The following is an 18,985-nucleotide window of genomic DNA, read 5'->3' as shown; positions in this document are numbered from 1 at the left end:
GTCGTCAACCGACTTCATTCAGAGATGTCTGGTTCAACTAGACCAAATTCGATTGGCCTGTCTGGCCGAACTCGTATTAGTAAAAATTTAAGTTCGAATATGTACACAATAAATGAGAAGGGGTATCTCAAAGGGTCCTTTTAAACAAGTCAGCATCAAAGGGTGGCTCATTGGGTATGCTTTTTGGTGTGGGTAGGGAACCACCACTAACTTTTATTGGGTCACTACCTCTTTTCATTGTTTGGATCTTCCTCTCGGTGGCGCCGGACGGCAGATGATGGGTGGGTCATCTTTGATTCTTGTACCTCCTTTTCAACTCCCAATTAAACCTCAATGTGTTCCCTAATTAAGGAGTAGTACTTGAGAGCAAAACACTCCCAATTAAAAGCTCATTATGTCCTCAAATTATTAATTAAGATAAAAGCTCAAGATGTCATTCAAAGCTTAAGATTGCTTATCCTTGTTCCTCTTGTTTGTGAGAGATCCAACTGTAGCAGATACAGATATTGTCTCTCCTTCACACACAAGCTCAAGCGCATTTTGTATAGGATTTTGTTCTCGGCCAAGGCTTCACAAACCCATGTAGAAAGCCCTGCCACTTACTAAACTTAAACACACACATGGAGGGTCAGCATAAGTAAGAAAGAAGAAAATAGTTACAGATCTATAGTTTATGTTTACATAACTGATCTATGGCAAAGCGAGCAGTCCCCCCCAACCCAACCCAACCCAAGCAAGAAAACACAACAAAATAACTACAACAGTAATTTTGACTTCATCAACTACTTCTTATAGGCAATAAGGTACAATGATTGCATTACTTCAAACTACTAACACCAGCTCCTTATAACTTGCCTTCTAATATTTAAAACTTAAGCTTTCACCTCTTCCTTTTCTGGTTCAGCTTCTTCCCCTTCATCCTCGTCATCGTCGTCGTCCTCCTCCTCAGCTAATTTGGTGAGCTCTTCCTGGATCAAGGTCTTTATAGCTGTCTTTCTAGGTGTAAGATCTACCTCATAACGCTTAGCTGAAAACACATAACTGAAATTAAAAACATATCTTATGGAACACCGTACGATGCTGCCATTGGAAAATCTGATCCTGCATCTTGAGTAAACTCTAGATGGGAAGGTCAAGTCCACAGGTACATGGGCTTCTATTGGGCTTTTTACGGTTGACGATTCCGTCTAATAAGCATGCTGGGTACTGCTAAAATACCCCAACTGTGTAAATAGTCTAAGAAAAAAACCATTACTAGATTGTCGTGCACTTTTCAGCCTCAACTTATAAGAGGCTAGGTTACCATTTGTGACCTACTTAAAAGATTAATCAGCCATGGAGATATAGAGAACATACCAAGTGCCTTGAGAATGTCGGTGAATGTTGCCTGCAGAAAAAAAACAGAAGAATCAAGAAACAAAGATTATAACTTGAAGTAAAATGTTATTTTCGGACTACACGAAATTAAGAACCATAAGAAATGAAGAACAAATAAATGATAATAGATGAAGTTCGATTTCTGTCAGCATCGTTTAATTGGTCCAAGACGACCTCTCTGTGTGAACTTAATTGTTCACCATGGTTGTGTCTGGAGATCCTGCCAAGTGCTACCAGGCATAGATCACGGGGGTAGAGTAGATGTTTTACCAGGAAAGCTCTTTCCACTAACTTTGGAAGTAACTAGAATAACATCAAGGATTCGTGAAGGGGCTTACAGTGTTAAAGTCAACTTCTTTCAGGATATCAATGATCGCGTTCCTTAGTTCATCCTCGGATGGATCCTTCACTTTAGACTTCACCACTTTTTTACCTTGAAAAAGAAAAAAGACAAGAAATATGAAATGTGGTTATTACTTGCTTTTTTGCTTCCATCTATTTGGATATCAGAAATAACTAATAAGACTCCTTTTAGCAGTTGCTATTAATCAAAAGGAGAACAAAAAAACGAATATCGTACTGTATATATTACCAGCTTTCTCCTTGCTATCTTTTTCTTTGGTAGCAGACTTCGATGGAGTTGTTCGTTTCCTTTTAACTGTCTCTACATCCTTCGTTTTCTTCGACGAGACCGTTGGACTTGTATCACTTTTGACACCCTTAGAGCTCTTTGATTTCCTGGGTGAACTAATGGCATTATCTTTCTTCGGGGTTGCAGTTTTCTTCGAGACTGTTTTTCCAGAAGCTTCTTTCTCTGCCGATGGCTTCACTGATACTTTTTTCTGCTTCACTGTTTCTTCTTCCGAGTTATCCTCCTTATCTTCGCTTTCCAAATGCTCATCTAATTCATCCTCAGAAGCATCAGGTGCTTCATTCTCGTTTTCTTTCTCATCCTTTTCAGACTCCTCTTCTGATTCATTTGAACTCTTCTCTTTATCTTTTGCAGGATCATCAGTCTTTCTTCTTTTCTGTTGTCCATAAATCCAAGGATATTAGCCAATAAAACTGCCTTCATGTATTTTTTGAAGGACAAAAACAGAAATAGAGCAATTTCTATCCTCAAAGTAAAAGCATAGAAGGAGATACCCTTGGTGAGCGCTTAGCAGTTGTGCCTCCAGATGTTAATGCAACTTTTGTGCTGGTCCTCTTACGCTTTGTTCCCTTACTCAACTAACAAAATATAAAAATGAACTAGTATACGAGACATCACAATAAAAGAAAAAGTGAGAGCATCTTGATATAATCTCGAGAGCTCAGACCATGCGAACACACCTGCTCCTTGTCTGCTAGTAGGACATCAGTCCTTGCACGAGGAGCCGCCAAAAACTCCAGAAGCTCCGTCACAATCTCTTCCTGCATATTGGAGGTACCATGAGAATAAAAATGACATGATTTTCTTTAAGCTCTCTGAAACGAAAAAGAAGCATATCAATTTGACAAATAGGATAATTAACCGTTTCTGGATTAAAACTCCTTGGGATTTTGCAATAGTAACTTTAACTGATTAGAAAACTTAACCATCTTCACTAGCAATTTTTCAAGACACCAATACATGTACTGTGACGTGATCAACTAACCTTTCTTGAAGTAGCCTTCGCTACACGTATGTCCAGAACATCACAGAACTCCAACAGCTTTTCTTTAACATACTTGTCTAGTTTCTCTTTGATCTTACTTTTTTGCTTTTCCTGCAATAATACAGTGAATGTATTAGGAGATGCTTTCGTAGATGCTGTATGTAATTAACAATTTTACATCATTATATCAGAACAACAAACCAATTGGACACCACAAGAAGCAAGGACGACACTTGAGTGGTCGAATATGAACTTCTTTTTACCTCATTCTCATGCCACGCAAAGCCAGAAAACTGGGAAAGGTTATTCTTGAATTCCTGCAAGAAACAAGAACATATCAATTTTGATGTTTGCATGGTTTGGGTGTATATACCACCCGGCAGAACCACCACGCCACTTCAAGTTCTACATTAATATGACAAAGTTTTTTACAAAAGCATCCACTAACCAAAATTAAGCTTCAATAAAGGCGTCAAGGCCCCCATAAACCCATCAAAAAAGCGAAAAAGCAACACCTAATCAATTCCAATTATAGACTTCTTCACACGCTTTCGACCAAGAATGGAGTACTCTTAACTTCATAAAACAGATAACTCCCCAAAAGAATTGCCATAGTAGTCTATTATAATTCAACTATCAAATTTTTTGTTTAAATGCGAATGAATTCAAACAATTCAATTCGCGCTAAACATCAGGGATCGAATAGAGTCTAAAATGCATCAATTTGGTTTGCCCGACCCCAACACAAGAGGAACAAAAGTGTCCACAAGTCAGACTGCTTGCGGATGAAACATGTTAATGACATGCACCAAAGATTCCAATAACTTTTACTAACCTAAATGTGCTTAAGAATGCATTTGTGGTGGTAAGGTACCACATCAGTATCATACCACAAAAGAGCAATTAGAAGAAAAATTTGCAATTTTACACGAGCCATTTAAGGTAATAATGAGAGGATTGCGAAAAGGATCAGTTACATTTAAATCCACAAAAAAGACCTCGGACAAAGGTTACTCTGGGATGCAGAACATTAAAGGAAATTGCAACATAAACACTGTCCAAACTAAAAAATTCAAACTGACTTGATATTGCCAAAACTCGAAAGTAGAGGTTTGGATTGAAAACAGACTTGCCTAATGAAGAAGCCTATTCCATAAAATCAATTACCTTTGCTTTCCTCCCGAAAAGAATGACATGAAGCATTTTAAACGTTTCATCCGTCTTCTTCTTTGTTAGCTTGTAGGCCACTGAGAAGATCAACAAACATAGCAGGCAAGAAAACTTTAGCTCGTTAAATTTCCATAAATATAGTAAACCATAAGAAGGCAACACTGCCATAGCGAGAGTTCAAAACCCCACTCTAAAAGTAAACTAAGATGAAACTCAAAAAGAGAAAGATAGCTGCTTGGCGTGTGTTATCACCAAGAGATTCCTGTTGTTTCTACAAATAATATCAACTGGACACGTGTCCAGTGAAAACTTTCATCACAAGGAGATCTCGCGATGTTCATATTGTAATTTACTAATCAAAAGTAACTACAATTAGAAAGTACGTACACAAATAAAACATAAATGCTTAAATTCTAACTTTCTCCTTTTAGTTATTTTTCGTTTCCATTTTTGTATTTTCAAAATTGAGCATGTCTAATCCATGAGCTATACATGTCGCTAAACCAAATAGCACCAATGCTAGGATACAACAATTTGTTGCCTTTTAATAGACAAGCATGTAAGAAGAAGGTTAAAACTTAAAAGGAAACCCCAACCTCATCTTCAAATTTTTAACAAAGAAAATGAGGTGAGCTTTTAGATAAAGTTTAGGCTGAAAAAGATCTCCGAGATCCACTCTGAAGTTGGACACTTCTACGTTTCTCATCTAATTTGGAATATGGTCCTGATTGCTCGCACTAATTTCTACATTCCTACAGTTATCACTTATTTAAGTTTTTATCTGACCTGAACTTGGGCTTATTCTCCCTTAATAAACAATAAATTAGTGGTGATTTGGTTGAGAATTGGAGTTCAATTTTGGAGTCATCCGTCCTATGCCTTCATGATAAAAAGCTCCATTATGACAAAGACTTTGTTCTAACAACCCTCCGCATTGTTGAGCTTGAAGAACCAAACTTAAAATTCTAAATATGCCAATCAGTATCAACCTCTACCTCATCAAATGGAATCACTCTTACAGGTTTCCTTGTTCATCAAGGTTCATAGTTGTTTTACTTGAACTACAATACAATTTTGGCCAGCATTTCATAGTCCATAACTAAAGTGTAGCAATTAGGTTCTTTTGAGTTCAGATATAGAATTGATAGTGGGTTTCTCCATATTGATTTGTCGCAGTCCCATATTCCTAAACACAGTTAAATAGAAATATGTCTCAGTCTCTCTCCGGGTGGACGATTAATTGAGAAGAATGTCATCCCTTCGATTGGTTCCACTGGTTTACACTCTAGATGAGCTAACACCGTATAACTTTCTTTCTATGTCCTTCACAGTTAACTGCTCATTACTATGGTAAACTACTTACAAGCATCCTTGATCCTTATAAGAAAAACTCTAGGCAAATACCCATCCATAATATAGCAAAATATTGTAATTACTACCAGATTCAAATCAGGGAATTCTCCAGTCATGTGAACTTATAAATAAAGGCAAAATAAGTTGAACAAATATTCTACAGATAAATTCTTTTGGTTTTAAATTGTCTCGATATATGTGTCTAACATTACCAACAAGAACAATAATTGGATTCAGTATCTCAATCATTCAGGTACACTGCAATGACAGAGACGCGCAACCAAAGCTAATGCAACATTTACGTTATGCAACTGCTTTTGTTACTATATTCAGAAGTACCAGAAAAATGAAGTCAAGCAAGCTGATGAAAGAATAAGGCAACCTGATAGTGCAAACAGAGAGAATCATTTATGTATTTCATGCACGATAAGCATTCACAGATGGAGATAAGAGGGGCTAAGAGTAAGAAGGATGTCCAAACCATACCATTTGGAATATCCATTAACGCGGTACCACGACCCTGCAATTTTGCGACATTAAACAACAACCATGTTTCATTAGCACATCCTACATTCAGAGAACAATGATATGGAAGTAAAACTGAAACCATGGAAGAAACCATAGGAGTGAGGAGAAGACTAATACCTTTTCAATGCGTATCCCCTTGGTTGTGTCTTTCTCAACAACTGCAACCAGCCTCTCAACAGATTTTCTCTGGCGTACAGGACGATCAAGTGAAAATACAGTGGGAGTAACTGGTTCCTTGACATTTTTCTCACCCACCTCCCTTTCTTCAGTTTCTTCTTTTTCGGTTGAACTTTTCCTCCTCCTGTGCTTCTTTGGTTCTTCTTCTTCTTCTTCTTCTTTCTTGCTTTCCTGTTTCTTCTCTTCTTCATCGCTGCTAACTTCAGTCTTTTCCTCCACTTTTTCACTCACCTTCTCTTCCACTGAATCCTTCTTGTCATTGGCCTTCACATGTTTATCTTCTTTTTCATCGTCCTTCTCTTCCTCGGAATTATTTTCTTCATCAGTTTTTGAAGGCTGATCTTTCTCAATTTCCTTTTTATCGGGCTCCGTCTCTTTCACGGGGCTTTCCTTTTTATCCACTTCCATGTCTTTCCCCACATCTTCTTTCTCAACATCTTCCATATCGTTATCCCCATTCTCTTCTACATCTTTCTTATCTGTTATAGTTTTCTCCACCTCCTCAGGCTGGTGACTTTCATTGACGGCCTCCCCAACAGCTTCAACCACAGTCTCTTCCTCCACCATACCTAAATTTCACTTTTTAGTATTCTGTGCTACTAAATCCTAAAAACACAACTATCTACAACACAAAAAAGTGTCTCAATAAGCAATGCAAAATATACGCGCCCTTAAACCAAATTACTGAGTACTTTTATGTTTAGGACGCAACTTACTTCAAGAAAGAGTAAAAGTTTAAGATAAGAAAGTCAACTCGACGGGTAATTAGTCGAAAATTGAGATCTTTTGCTTCCCCCAAATGCATGCAAAGAACAGATCAGTACAAAAAACAGCTACAAACTTTGTACAGTTTAAAATACAAAGAAACCCTTAATTTTTAGAATAAACAAATATTAACATTTAGAAGCATAATTGAAATCTAAGTAGGACATCCGCCATTAATAATCTCTGTATGAGCTCAAATAAATCAATAGATGTAGTCAAGGAAGAACAAAGTCGAAATTCTGAAACTTAAGCTTAACCTAAGCACTGATTAGAGAAAGAGGAAACTAAATCTCATCAAAGAAAACGAAACCCTAGTGAATTATGCTTGTCATGAAACTCATGAAATCTGGTAAACAAAAAACGAAAGATGAACAAAAATTAAGATAGATTTGTTAGAATTGAACTTACTGAAGAACTTCCTGAGCTTCGAATTGAACGAAAACCCTAAATTTGCTGGAAATCAGATTCAAACACCTTCGAAGTGTTGTCTGAATCACACACTCTCTCTCTTTCCCACTCTAGACTACTAGAGTCAATAAAAGAGGGAACTTTTCTTGTGGTTTCCCTCGTCGACCCGAATGACCGCTTTCAACGGGCTCATTGTGGTCCGGACTAGGAACTTTTAATCCCACGCCATATGGAATGGGTGGAATGAAATTTTACTCTGTCGTGAGTCCGCTACTTCATAAAAGTAGACTTAAGTAGGATATAACCGTCCGCCCATAAACTTAAAAACTCCTCTAAGAGAGGGAAAGAGTTGACTTGAACATGAAGATTGTTGATTTTTTTAGATATAGAGTAGTAGATATACTGTGTTCTATTGCAAAAATTCACTTAATCACCTGATAAAGTCCCATATAGTGGTGTCAATTGGAACCGTCCAAACTTATATTGTCCAACCCTCTTTACTTGTGTTTTTTCTTTTGTTGAAACACACCACTACTTGTTGATCTTATTATATTAGTGGGAGGAGGATGAGTCTTTGATCAAGATGAAAATTAAACTAGGCCCAAGCACTCCACCATAACCCCACTCAAAAGTCAACTTAACTCATTCATCTTAAGTCCGGAAGTGCTAAAGGCGCCTTCCCCAAAACCATTGGATAGAAACAGTTGCCAAAAACGAATTCCATTGCCGGGATTTGAACCCGGGTCGCCTGGGTGAAAGCCAGGTATCCTAACCGGGCTGGACTACAATGGATTTTTGTCTGGAATGAAGTCCTAACCTTTGTTGTCAGTTTTTTTTTTTTGTATACGAGCCCTCTTGTTTATTGCTCCCATCTCCCGTCGACTATCACTTTTTAGAGAAAGAAAGAGCTTCGCCCGTTGCAATATCGAAAATGTTGGGGAACTGCTGGGCAGAAAATCCAAAATCAATAACTTTGATTTGAGGGCCATCTCTCTCTAAATTTGTATATAAGAAAGCGAGAAAATCTTAGCCCTTGATTTCGTCTTTCTCTCAGAAATTGTGTGCATTCGAACAGTTTTGCTCTTTTTTTTGTAAGTAGTGGGGTTAAAAACTCCAAACTTATAAATCTTGAAGGATATCTCTTACCAAGGCTAACATGAAAATTGAGACTTCACACTAATTTACTACCCAGAGTACGAACATTTTCAAAGAAACAACATACAACTTCGATGGTAAAATTTAAGATTTTTCAAATGAGATGCAAAAATTAGTTAAACTTTTTACTACATTAACTGTTTCAAATGATAATCTATATCAACAGTCTACTGTCTTCACATGAAATACCAACTATCTATCATTTTTTAGTGTCAAAAATCATGTTAATTGTGACAAACATCTCTCTTTGTTATCTTTTACATTGAGAAAAAAATACTCCATTAAATAAAAGGAAAAAAAATTAATGACATGATTAAGAAGCAAATGCAAGTGGGTTACAATACAAATCTTATCCCCAAGCTCATAATTTCATAGGAGATTTTTGATACTTTATAGAGAGGAAGGTACAATAATAACACATTATATAATATTTTTTTTTGTTAAGGAACACATTATATAATATAGAAGTACATGTATAAAGTTGAGAACTTTAATACGTTTAGATGTATACAAAGGAGATGATGCATCCTTTAAGAATCCTAAGATTTTAAAGGAAAAAAAGTGAGGGTCAACTAAAAAAAAGTAAGATCACTTAGACAACCCTATCACACCCACCAACATCAACCAAGACAAAAGATATCTACCCAAAATGTGAGAAACCCTAACCCTAATACCTTAATCTTCTTCAACATCAAATCCTACTAGATTAAAAACCGGACTAAAAGTAGGAAATTGTTTCCCTTTTTTATAGAGTTTTACCCTTAATCTTACTCGAATTCTGAGACTAATTGATTAAGGTTGAGTCGAATGCTGAGAGTGAATTGACCATTGATGAATTTAAGTTGTAATTTCGAATCTTGAACATTTGATAGAACCCATAGATAAATCAATCTCAATCAAATTTTCTTCATTCATCTCATTAAGGTCTCTTAAAAGGTCAATTAGATCTTGCCCAAATACTTGTTCTTGAAATAGTTCATCCAAATTCTTTTGGGAATTGAACTTTGGGTCTTCTTTGGAACCAATATTATAGTGGTGTTTGCCCTTTACTTCATTTTGATCAATACCTTGTTCTTCTTTAGAACCAATAAAATGGCCTCCAAGTAGTTCAATCTCAATAAGACTATCATCATCTGCAATCGAATCATCGGAGAACATGGGAAACTGACTCCCACCATTTACATATGACCAATCATGATCAGAATCTTCACTACTAAATGAAATATCACCACTTTTAGATTCAGACAAGTAATCTGATAACTTGGGTAGCTTATAGTCATCAAGACCCATACCAACTTCATTTGGTTTTAAATCCTCAATTTCTAGTTCTGGTTCCTGAAAAATATCTTCACAAATCTCAAAGTTTTCATGGGTAATGGATCTAAGAACTTCTTCATCATCATTATCTTTTGTTAGATTGTTTTCTTGATCAAAAGCAATTGGTAATCTCTTTGTGAGTTTGAAGAAGAGAATAGTACTAGATAAAATCAAAGCAGTAAAAGAAAACAGGATTGAAGATGGTAGTAGACTAGAAAAAACAGAGCAGTGTAAAGAAGAAGATAAACACATTTGATTTTCAGATTCTCCTCTCATAATTTGATCAGAAATGTAGGAATTACCATCAACACATTTCATCTAGAGAGAGAGAGAGAGAGAGAGAGAGAGAGAGAGAGAGAGAGAGAGAGAGAGAGAGAGAGGATGCTGGATGGGTTGTATAATGGAACTGTAACTGCAGGTAAACTCTACTGGCATGCACTTGAAGAATACCTAAAGAGCAGAAAAAAAAAGTTAGTTTAGAGAGAGAGAGAGAGAGAGAGAGAGTATTGGGAAATAAAGATGATGAGTAAAACCCTTTTATATTAGAGGGAAACAGAGCTTAAACAGAGAAAAAGAATGAGCTGTTTTAATCAGATTTGTAATCTGAAATTACAGAGCTATTTCCCACTTTATCTCTCTAAAATCTCTTCACATTAAACATTTCCCTAATTAGCTCCTAAAAAACAGTGGTTATTTATTTTTAAATTATATGTAAATCAACCAATAAGGGGTCTTCTTCCTCTGCAAAACTGCAACTGATTCTTCTTGGATAAATCAGAACAATGGTATTCTAATTTCACTCTGTATCGATTTTCAAAAACCTAAACCTTGAAAAACACGATAGCCATGTGCAGCCATCTTAGCTCACCACATGGCAATTTCCCTTCAAACTCTCCATTAAAAAAAAAATCAAATTTGATTTCCCTTGCAACTCCCCCAAATATGGGTTCTTGATAAAACCCTAAATTTTAATCTTGAGTTGGTTCTCTTTTAACTAACTTTTCTCCAAAATCAAAGCATACCCATTTTAGAGAAACTTGTTCCCTATTAAGGGTTCTTCTTCTCTGAAACAAAAATGACTTAAACCATTGAACCCACAGTCCAAAAAAACCATTGAACCCATTATAATTTGACAATTTGACCATCTCATGCAATCTGAATTAAAATGGAAACCCATAATCCATTGACAATTGGATCCCAAATTTTAAATGGAGAGATGGAGAGATGGAGAGAAGGAGTTATAGAGAGAGAAAAGGGAGAATTTTAAAGAGAGACTAGAGATTGCTAAGTTATCTCTCCCTAGTTATGCATGCCTTGATTCGGTGTTTAGTAGATCTGAATTATCGAAAATACGAATCACAGTAATCTACATAAAATTTCTATCTAGAATTCGTGACGTTTCTAAATGGGGATTTGAAGGAAGAGGTTTTTATGACTCAACCAAAGGGGTTTCAAAATCAAGATTACCCAACACATGTGTGTCGATTGAAGAAGGTTATCTATGGCCTGAAACAGGTTCCTAGGGCTTGGCATTCCAAACTTACATCCTCTTTACTTAATCCGGGGTTTAGGCAGTCTATGACACAGCGGAAAATTCCGAAAAGAATTAGAACTCTGTCTAAAACTTTTAAAACCTAGAAAAAGCCTTTAGATCTCCGTCTTAAGACTTGTAGAACCAAAACTAATAAGATTAAACTAGAATACTGAATTTTATTGATCAACTTGAATGACTGAAACAACTACTAGACCCTTTTTATATAGGCCTAGGGTTTCCTAATCTTAGTCAAACTCAAATAGCAACTCCTAATAAAATAAAATACTAGTTTCCTAAACCTAATCAAATTCTAATAACAAATTCTAAATAAATAAAATACTAGAATCTAAAACCTAGAAGGCTTCCTAAAATATAAAACTGCTAAAATTAATAATTCTCTACTAAAAAGAAATATGAAACTACTAAAATAACTTGATATAAGGATATCGAAGATTTTTAGAAAATCTCCCCGCATTAGTCTCCTCCACTACAAAAAAACTCGCATCGAGTTTACTAATTGACTTGAATGTTATCTTGATTGGTACTCCCTTGATATATCCTTCTCGTGAACTATGCATAGGAATTACCAAACTTTCAGATTTGACTGAAGATTTTATTAGGTCACCGAAAAAGTTTCTCTCTACAATTCATAACGTGACTCAATCTCCCTTTTCACCCCACTAATAAACTTGTACAGATCCTGAGTATAATGATTGAAAATTATGAACCTCGATGAAGACTTTAGAATAAAGTTACTCTTAAATCCATGTGAAACAATTTGAGATTCGCAAAGTTGTGAAAACGGATCTTCGTATGAAGGAAATTTAATTGGACGAAAGTCTAACTTGCAAGTTTCTCATCTTCTTTTGAATCAACTTCCTTTGACTCAATTTTCTGAACCACTTCAATTTCCTGAACAACGTCTTTTGTCTCAATTTCCTGAACAACTTCTTTTAACTCAATTTTCTTAACAACCCTCTTTAACTCAATTTCTGGAACAACTTCTTTTAACTCAATTTCCTGAATTAATTCTTCTGAAACAATTTCCTCATTATGTAAGCTGATATTAGGAGACTTATCCTTAAACACAATAACGTCGGATTTTGCTTCATGAATAATATTGTTTGAACTGTCTATGGTGACAATTCGTGGTGGTTCAATATTATCTAAGGGAGTTGTTTTTACCTTTTTTATAGTTAAGTGAGGTTGTTCTTCCCTTCGAAAGTCAAAGTTCCTATATTCCCGTTCCAGAGCTTCAATTTGTAAGGCCAAGTTGTATGCGTCTTGAATAGTCCATAAATTAACTAACCACACCTTTTCTCTCAAACTACATCTCAAGCTAAATTTTAATCCGTTCAGAAATCGATCTATTAAAACATTACCAGGTTCAGTAAAATTTTATATATGGTTTCTTTGAGCCAATTTCGAGAACTCCTCATAATATTCACCCACTGAATGCAACCCTTGTCTATAATTTTGGTATATCCTTAACAAGTGTTGTTGATAGTCAGGAGGTAAGAACGTATCTCTCAGATTCTCTTTTATAGACGACCAATTCTGGGGGTGCCTTTCCTTGTCTCATTCTTAGATGTTGTAATTGATCTCACCAATCTGCATCACTCCCTTTAAGTCTAGAAACAATAATTTTAACTATCTGCTCATTCAAAATAGTAGTCGACATATTGACTTGCCGTTCAACCTTATCTAGCCAATCGAAGAACTCTTCTATAGTTAAATATCCATCAAAAATTGATATCTCTTCATTGATCTTGTACTCATTGTAATCTCTACGTGGGTGAACTTGAATTGAAAAATGTTACCATGATAATATCTCTCCATATTGATTGATAACAAATAGGAAAAACAATAATATGATTTTTTTAAAACCAACTTTAGATGCATCTTTGGCAAATCCATCGATGTGTTCTAAAATGATATCGAACCAGGCAATTCATCGCTCTTGATGCGAACTAACGCAGCGGAAAATTTCGAAAAGAATTAGAACTCCGTCTAAAACTTTTAAAACCGAGAAAAAGCCTTTAGCTAGATCTCCGTCTTAAGACTTGTAGAACCAAAACTAATAATATTAAACTAGAATACTGAATTTTATTGATCAACTTGAATGACTGAAACAACTACTAGACCCTCTTTATATAGGCCTAATGTAACATCCTGTGTTTTAAAAGGTTAGTTTAGGGACTATTTGGCATTCGGGTCAAGTCAAAAGAGGGGTTAAATCAGCAAAGAGTACAATTTAGAGGTCCTTTTGCAATCAGGCCAAAAACAGGGACTTAACTGTAAATTCGTCAGATTTAATAGAAGAAACCAAAATTCAGATTTCTTCCTTATCTTCTCAGCTCGACTGAACCTAGGGTTTCATTTTTGGGAAAAATTGGATTGAAGAGAATTTTTGGTGGTTTTTGAGGGGGAAATTCGATTGTCTTTGGAGGTAAGTGATCATAATGGTTTATTCATAAGAATTTTCATTTATCTCTCTCTAAAGTATTATAGTTTTATAAGTTTGGGTTTAATGGAGTAATTGGTTTTGAATTTCATAGAAATTGGAAAGAGATTCAACAAATGAAAGTCTTTCTTATGATATCCATCTAAATCAAGGTAAGAATTCAACAACTTTGGTGATTTAATTAACTAATTAGATGATTTCATGTCAAAACTCTTAATTCTAGGGTTTAATGATTAGAAATTGGGGGTTTTTCACGATTCATATAATTTTAGGGTTTATGTGTTAGGAATTAGGTGATTTTGGAATTTAAACAATGTTAGAGAGGAGTTATTTGGGTTAAATTATCGATTGAACGCCGATTTGCGAGACTGAATTTCAGTCTACTGTCCGAGCCTTTCTGGGCTTTATATGTTACTTGGACGGACTTTATCAAAACACAAAAGTCGTAGATTATGATCTTAGCTTTCCAGAATGGTATGGTATAAGTCGTTCCGATATCGGACGAGAGAGTTAAGACTGTTTTACTAAACAATGCGCTATTCAGCAAATCTGAAAACTGCCTACTGTTTTACTATTGTAGCTGGTCATCGAGATATCGAATGCTGTTTGAGTCTTCATCAATATTGTAGTATGTCTTGTGACGATTCCAGAAAGGTATGGTACAAGTCATTTCGATATCGGACGAAAGAATTATGACTGTTTTACCGAACAGTGTGCAGTTAGGAAAAATTCTGCTTTGTTGTTCGTATTTTTTGCAAACTTCAAAGGCGATTCACTTGGATTTTGGGGAATACATCTAATGACTAAATGTTAAGGTTATAAGTCAGTTCAAACAGTGATTGATCGACCCCGACTGGGCATGGTTATGAAGTTAGAAGATTGATCGGAATTCGGTTAACTCGAAGTCTTCCAAAAATTTACGAGTTTCTTTTAGTTCGTATAGTCATTGTTTTCTTTTATTTACTCTTTATGGTATACCACGGTTCTTATCAAAGAACCTAACATATATTTCTTTTGTCTATGGTTTGGTAGAGGGGGAGCCGGAGCTTATCGTTGACGATGATGCTACGCTTTCGGCGGAGTTGAAGTACCGCCAGGTAGGGGTTCTGAATTCTTTATCCAACATGGTTTTATAGATAATGAATATGCTAGATTATACAGTTATATATGCGCCATTATAACTAGAGTTTAGGTAGCATGAAACTCGATTTATGTGATGAACTGAAATATGCTTGAAATGTTTTGATGCGATATGAGAAATGCTTTCGAACTGTTTTTATGATGATTGCTGATGAGTCATGAAAATGACTCATCTGAATCTCTTAACTTGGGCTAGTTAGACCATTTCGAGCCGTTACTCTCATGAACTATTTGTTTCTCTTGTCCAGGTGTATTCTAAGCAGTTGAGCGCGAAAATAGATAAAATCGAGAAAAAGACACTCATTGGGGCACTTTGGTCATTTGGATATTTGACGAAATGTTGTTGCTCGGATGAAAAGTAGAGTCGAAGACGAACTCGTGGCCGAAAACGGAAGTCGAATCGGAGACCGGATGCGAAAACTAGGACGGGTCAAAGATTGAGGACAAGGAGGGTTGACCAAGTCGGCCTGGGACACATGGCGCAAATCCGATAGCTCAATGTAAAGTTTCGGTACACTTTTGGTTACTTCTCGGGACCACTGGTTTTCTTTGCGCGTCCAACCAGATCTAACGGCTGAGAGGATCTCCCAGCACATGTCTTAATTTAAAGATGTTCCACCACCAAACCTACATTCGGTTGCGAAGCAGCATATCAATCCTCATTAAACGGTCTTTAATTCTGGTATATGTTTCCTTCTTCTTCTCACGAGCTAACAGAAAGAAATCGAAGTGATTATAGGAAGTGAGAAGATTGGTATCTTGAATAGATTGAAAGAAACCGAGAAGGAAAGAGATCGAAAGAAAATAAAGGGAATCCATCTCTGATTTAGGAGGAACCGGCTGGAAGTTTTGGGATAAATTTAGAGAGAGAGATTGGTGAAATATTTTCTTTTCTTATCTCTTTCATTTCTATCTTTTGGAGAATAAAAACAGTGGAGAGAGATTGATTGATGAAATGGAGGAGAGATTCGGTCTCTCTTTCTCTCTCTATATAAGCAAGACTCAGCTGGGACAAAAGACATCTCATCTTTGGGGTCCTCTCGGGTTAGACAGAAACGAAGTAGAGAGAGAAGCCGAGAGCTAGAGAGAGAAGCCGAGAGCTAGAGAGAGAGTGAGAAATTTGTAGTGTTTTGTTTCTGTTTCTTTTCTTCTTCTTCTTCTTTTAATCCCTCTCTTAGTGAGAAAGAGAGAGTTAGATAGAAAGAGTTGAGAGAGAGAGAGAGAGAGATATTGTAGAGAGAGAAAGATTGAATCAAATTTATAAATCCATTATCATCTTCTTCTTTATTTATTATCACTCGGTTATAAACATTAGAGAGTGTTCATAGCTTGTTTAGAGAGAGAAAGAAACAATATAGAAAGAGAAATAAAGAGAAAACAGAAAAGGAGAAGAAAAACCAGGGAAGGAAAATTATTTTCTCACCTGGAAATCGTTTCCGGGAAGACGAGAAAATAATTTTCCCTAAGGTCCTGTTTGGCTGCGCAGAAGAAAAAAAAAAGCGAAAAAGGTGTTTTCTCTCCGATTCTTTACTTTATTTTCCAATTCTTTTTACATAATGCCTATGAGTAACTAATTTTCCTATCTAGGGTTTTAGATGAAGTCATAGTATTTATATTTTCGATAAATTTATTACAGTTTTTATTATTTTAACGATAATACCTTCCGGGTTTTTAGACCGTCCATGGACTGAAAACCTGAGTTATACAAAGAACTATCGAATTAGACCAAATTAATTTGTCGTTAGAATTGTTAGGAAGACGGATTCAGAAAACCCTAGGCTCTCCCCCATTTGAGTTCCTTGTATCATTTGTAATTATTTTCTTTCCGTAATTTTATTTTAATATTTTATTTATTTTATTACCAAAACCTCATTAAAACCAAAAACCAAGTTACTTCCAAGTCTTAGAATAGGTTTCACTTAGTCTCTGAGGAACGAACCGGTCTTACCGGAATTTTACAACTTGACACCCGTGCACTTGCGGGTGTAGACCTATTTAGGGTAACCTTTTAGGCCCATCAAGTTTTTGGCGCCGCTGCCGGGGACTAAGTTTGAATTTGTCTTATCTTATTTCTATATTTGGAAAATTTTATTTTTGGTAAGTTTTTATTTTTGGACACTTTGACTTGCTTTTCCATTTTTGGTGTGTAGCACGCTAAGGAACGAAGGAAAAGGCGCAACAAGGAGAGGAGCTCAAGAAGGAAAATTTACATTTTATTTTTAGTATTTATTTGTTATTTTTGGTGAGAGAGAGACTTTTAGACTTTCTAGTTTTATTTTGGTATTAAAGTTTTGACCCTAAATTGGAGGGCTTTTATAAACTGTAACCGAAAACCAAAACGAAGCCTCGGGTTCGAACACTCACGGGAGAGTGGTCCGGGTCGTCTGCAAGGGTCATCGCCCGTCTTGAACGCGAGGTAATTTCTCTAATCACCCACGAAGCCCTTGTCAGTGGGTAATTGTGTGTTTTGTGTGCCTAATTGCTTGATCGAATTATTTAGTATAAGCATTCTAGTAAGGGCAATAACCCAATTAAAAGATAGGAGACGGATTTCATCACCGTTCTCTTGCCCAAATAGGTAACAACATTCACGATCCTAAACCTCACCTAAAAAAACTAAAATCTGATTTAGACATCAGCCCCTAAGGTGTCGAGCTCATAGGATCTTTGAAACAATTCAGGGACTTAATTTTTATTTGGGCATTCCTCAAAGGAAAGTGTTAATCAATTCTTTAAAAGGTCACCTCGAGAAGAGGCAACGCTACCGAAGGTTGGACGGCTATCACAACGTTCATCGTTGGTCCTCACCAAGAATTGTTTGACCGTATTACTTTGACGGAGTAACCCTCATAACAATTATAGTTCAAGCTTTGTAACGAAGTAGGAGCTGTCTAGATTTTTAGGGTGAATCTGACCAACTTGTCTGTCTAGATTCTGTTTAGGTTGCTTGGTGGAGTCAGACTGATTGTGTTTGCTTTCCTCTAGGGTCTTCGTAGTGATTCCTCGGTTTTCAATTAAAAAAAAAAAGCTTTGTTGAGAATATCCTTGGTCATTGGGCTCTAGTTTATGCCCGATAGATATCGTGATAAGAGAGGTCGTTTCATCAGTAGAGAAACACATTTAAGTAATCTTCTAGCCAATCTCTCTTTGAGTGACACTATGGGTGAAAATTTGAACCAAGCCATGGGTGAAAATCAACCTATGACACTCAGGGATTATATGAATCCTACTAGAAAAAGTCAACCATCAAGCATAAGGTTACTGATGTGGCGTTAAAATACCACATTGAGATCACTTAACTTGGATGAGTTAGTTCGTTTCGGGTTTTATTTCTAATAATTTATGTATTTTTCTTGTTAGGAAGCTTATTTGGAGTTTGGCATTACATTCGGAATAAAACGAAGCAATTCGTCACATTTTCGTCTCATGTGGAAGAGATCGGAAGGAAAATAGCACCAGGGGTATTTTGGTCATTTTGGTGAAATCAGAGGTTCAATGGAAAGTGGAGTCAATGGTGAGTCCGGCGATGAAGACGGAAGTCGAATCGGTGGTCGGACGGAAAAGTTATGGAACAAAGAAGTCGAGGGACATTTTGTCTACTTTGGAAATTAGAAATGTAGAAATATATACTGAAGGCACCCCTTGGTTGCTAATGAAATACAAAGTCCAAAGCCCAAAGGCCAAGAGTCTAAGAAAGAATTGGAGAAATCTATAAGCACCCCTCTCTTATGTCTCAAGAGTTTGGATAAAAGAAAAGAAAATCTGGAAAAAGGGGGACTTTCATCTTCTTCAATTAGTTTTCTAGGGTTTAAGAGAGAGATAGAACCGAAGCTTGAAGTGTTGATTTTCTTTTTCTATTTTTGATTTTGCTTTGTTAATCTTCTCTTCTTAGTGAGAAAGAGAGAGAGATTACAGAGAAAGAGAGATAGAGAGAGACAGAGAGATTAATATGAGAATTTT

At 36.1% G+C, this 18,985-nt stretch overlaps 2 protein-coding genes, 1 long non-coding RNA gene and 1 other non-coding gene across 10 annotated transcripts in view; 1 reads left to right on the top strand and 3 right to left on the bottom strand.

Moving 5' to 3' along the window:
* Nucleotides 1–638: 638 nt before the first annotated feature.
* LOC147560647 (DEK domain-containing chromatin-associated protein 3-like) lies at nt 639–7,689 on the bottom strand. Of its 2 annotated transcripts, none has more exons than XM_086664441.1 (12): nt 7,416–7,689; nt 6,183–6,864; nt 6,024–6,057; nt 4,182–4,261; nt 3,278–3,331; nt 3,015–3,125; nt 2,710–2,790; nt 2,524–2,607; nt 1,970–2,405; nt 1,716–1,810; nt 1,357–1,387; nt 639–1,027 (listed from the first exon to the last, which is right to left on the bottom strand). In XM_086664441.1, the coding sequence occupies exons 2-12, from the start codon at nt 6,807–6,809 to the stop codon at nt 873–875; spliced, it is 1,788 nt and encodes a 595-aa protein (XP_086520567.1). In that variant the 5' UTR covers nt 6,810–6,864; nt 7,416–7,689; the 3' UTR covers nt 639–872. The 2 variants fall into 2 exon arrangements, with proteins under 2 accessions (XP_086520567.1, XP_086520566.1); XM_086664440.1 differs by having other exon boundaries at nt 6,183–6,811.
* A 444-nt stretch (nt 7,690–8,133) lies between these two features.
* On the bottom strand, nt 8,134–8,207 carry TRNAE-UUC (transfer RNA glutamic acid (anticodon UUC)). Its single transcript has one exon. It is a non-coding gene; the product is annotated as a tRNA-Glu (tRNA).
* A 701-nt stretch (nt 8,208–8,908) lies between these two features.
* On the bottom strand, nt 8,909–10,247 carry LOC147560645 (uncharacterized). The gene has a single exon (XM_086664442.1). The coding sequence runs from the start codon at nt 10,203–10,205 to the stop codon at nt 9,408–9,410; it is 798 nt and encodes a 265-aa protein (XP_086520568.1). The 5' UTR covers nt 10,206–10,247; the 3' UTR covers nt 8,909–9,407.
* Nucleotides 10,248–13,766: 3,519 nt separating this feature from the next.
* LOC147560639 (uncharacterized) overlaps nt 13,767–18,985 on the top strand; it is a 58,895-nt gene continuing 53,676 nt past the window's right edge. For 2 of the 6 annotated variants that reach the window (XR_015235402.1, XR_015235406.1), the window contains exons 1-4: nt 13,767–13,870; nt 13,980–14,037; nt 14,466–14,539; nt 14,918–14,982. This is a non-coding gene — a long non-coding RNA (uncharacterized LOC147560639). The remainder of the gene's footprint in view (nt 13,871–13,979; nt 14,038–14,465; nt 14,540–14,917; nt 14,983–18,985) is intronic. The other 4 variants (XR_015235403.1, XR_015235408.1, XR_015235407.1 and 1 more) reach the window with 2 other exon arrangements.

This window comes from Eschscholzia californica, unplaced genomic scaffold (genome assembly GCF_041429995.1).
Source record: "Eschscholzia californica isolate CP2 unplaced genomic scaffold, dmEscCali1.0.p SCAF_2, whole genome shotgun sequence".
In the NCBI taxonomy this organism is placed as follows: Eukaryota; Viridiplantae; Streptophyta; class Magnoliopsida; order Ranunculales; family Papaveraceae; genus Eschscholzia; species Eschscholzia californica.
This window is presented reverse-complemented; position numbering and strand designations above follow the sequence as displayed.

Bases quoted from the DNA above. Each gene is read 5' to 3' on its own strand.
- LOC147560647 (XM_086664441.1), bottom strand. From the start codon at position 6,809: ATGGTGGAGGAAGAGACTGTGGTTGAAGCTGTTGGGGAGGCCGTCAAT. The intron at 3,332-4,181 runs GTAATTGATTTT...TGTTTCTTGCAG, and splicing joins TTTTCGGGAGGAAAGCAAAG to GAATTCAAGAATAACCTTTC. The intron at 2,791-3,014 runs GTTAGTTGATCA...TCCAATATGCAG, and splicing joins CGAAGGCTACTTCAAGAAAG to GAAGAGATTGTGACGGAGCT.
- LOC147560645 (XM_086664442.1), bottom strand. From the start codon at position 10,205: ATGAAATGTGTTGATGGTAATTCCTACATTTCTGATCAAATTATGAGA.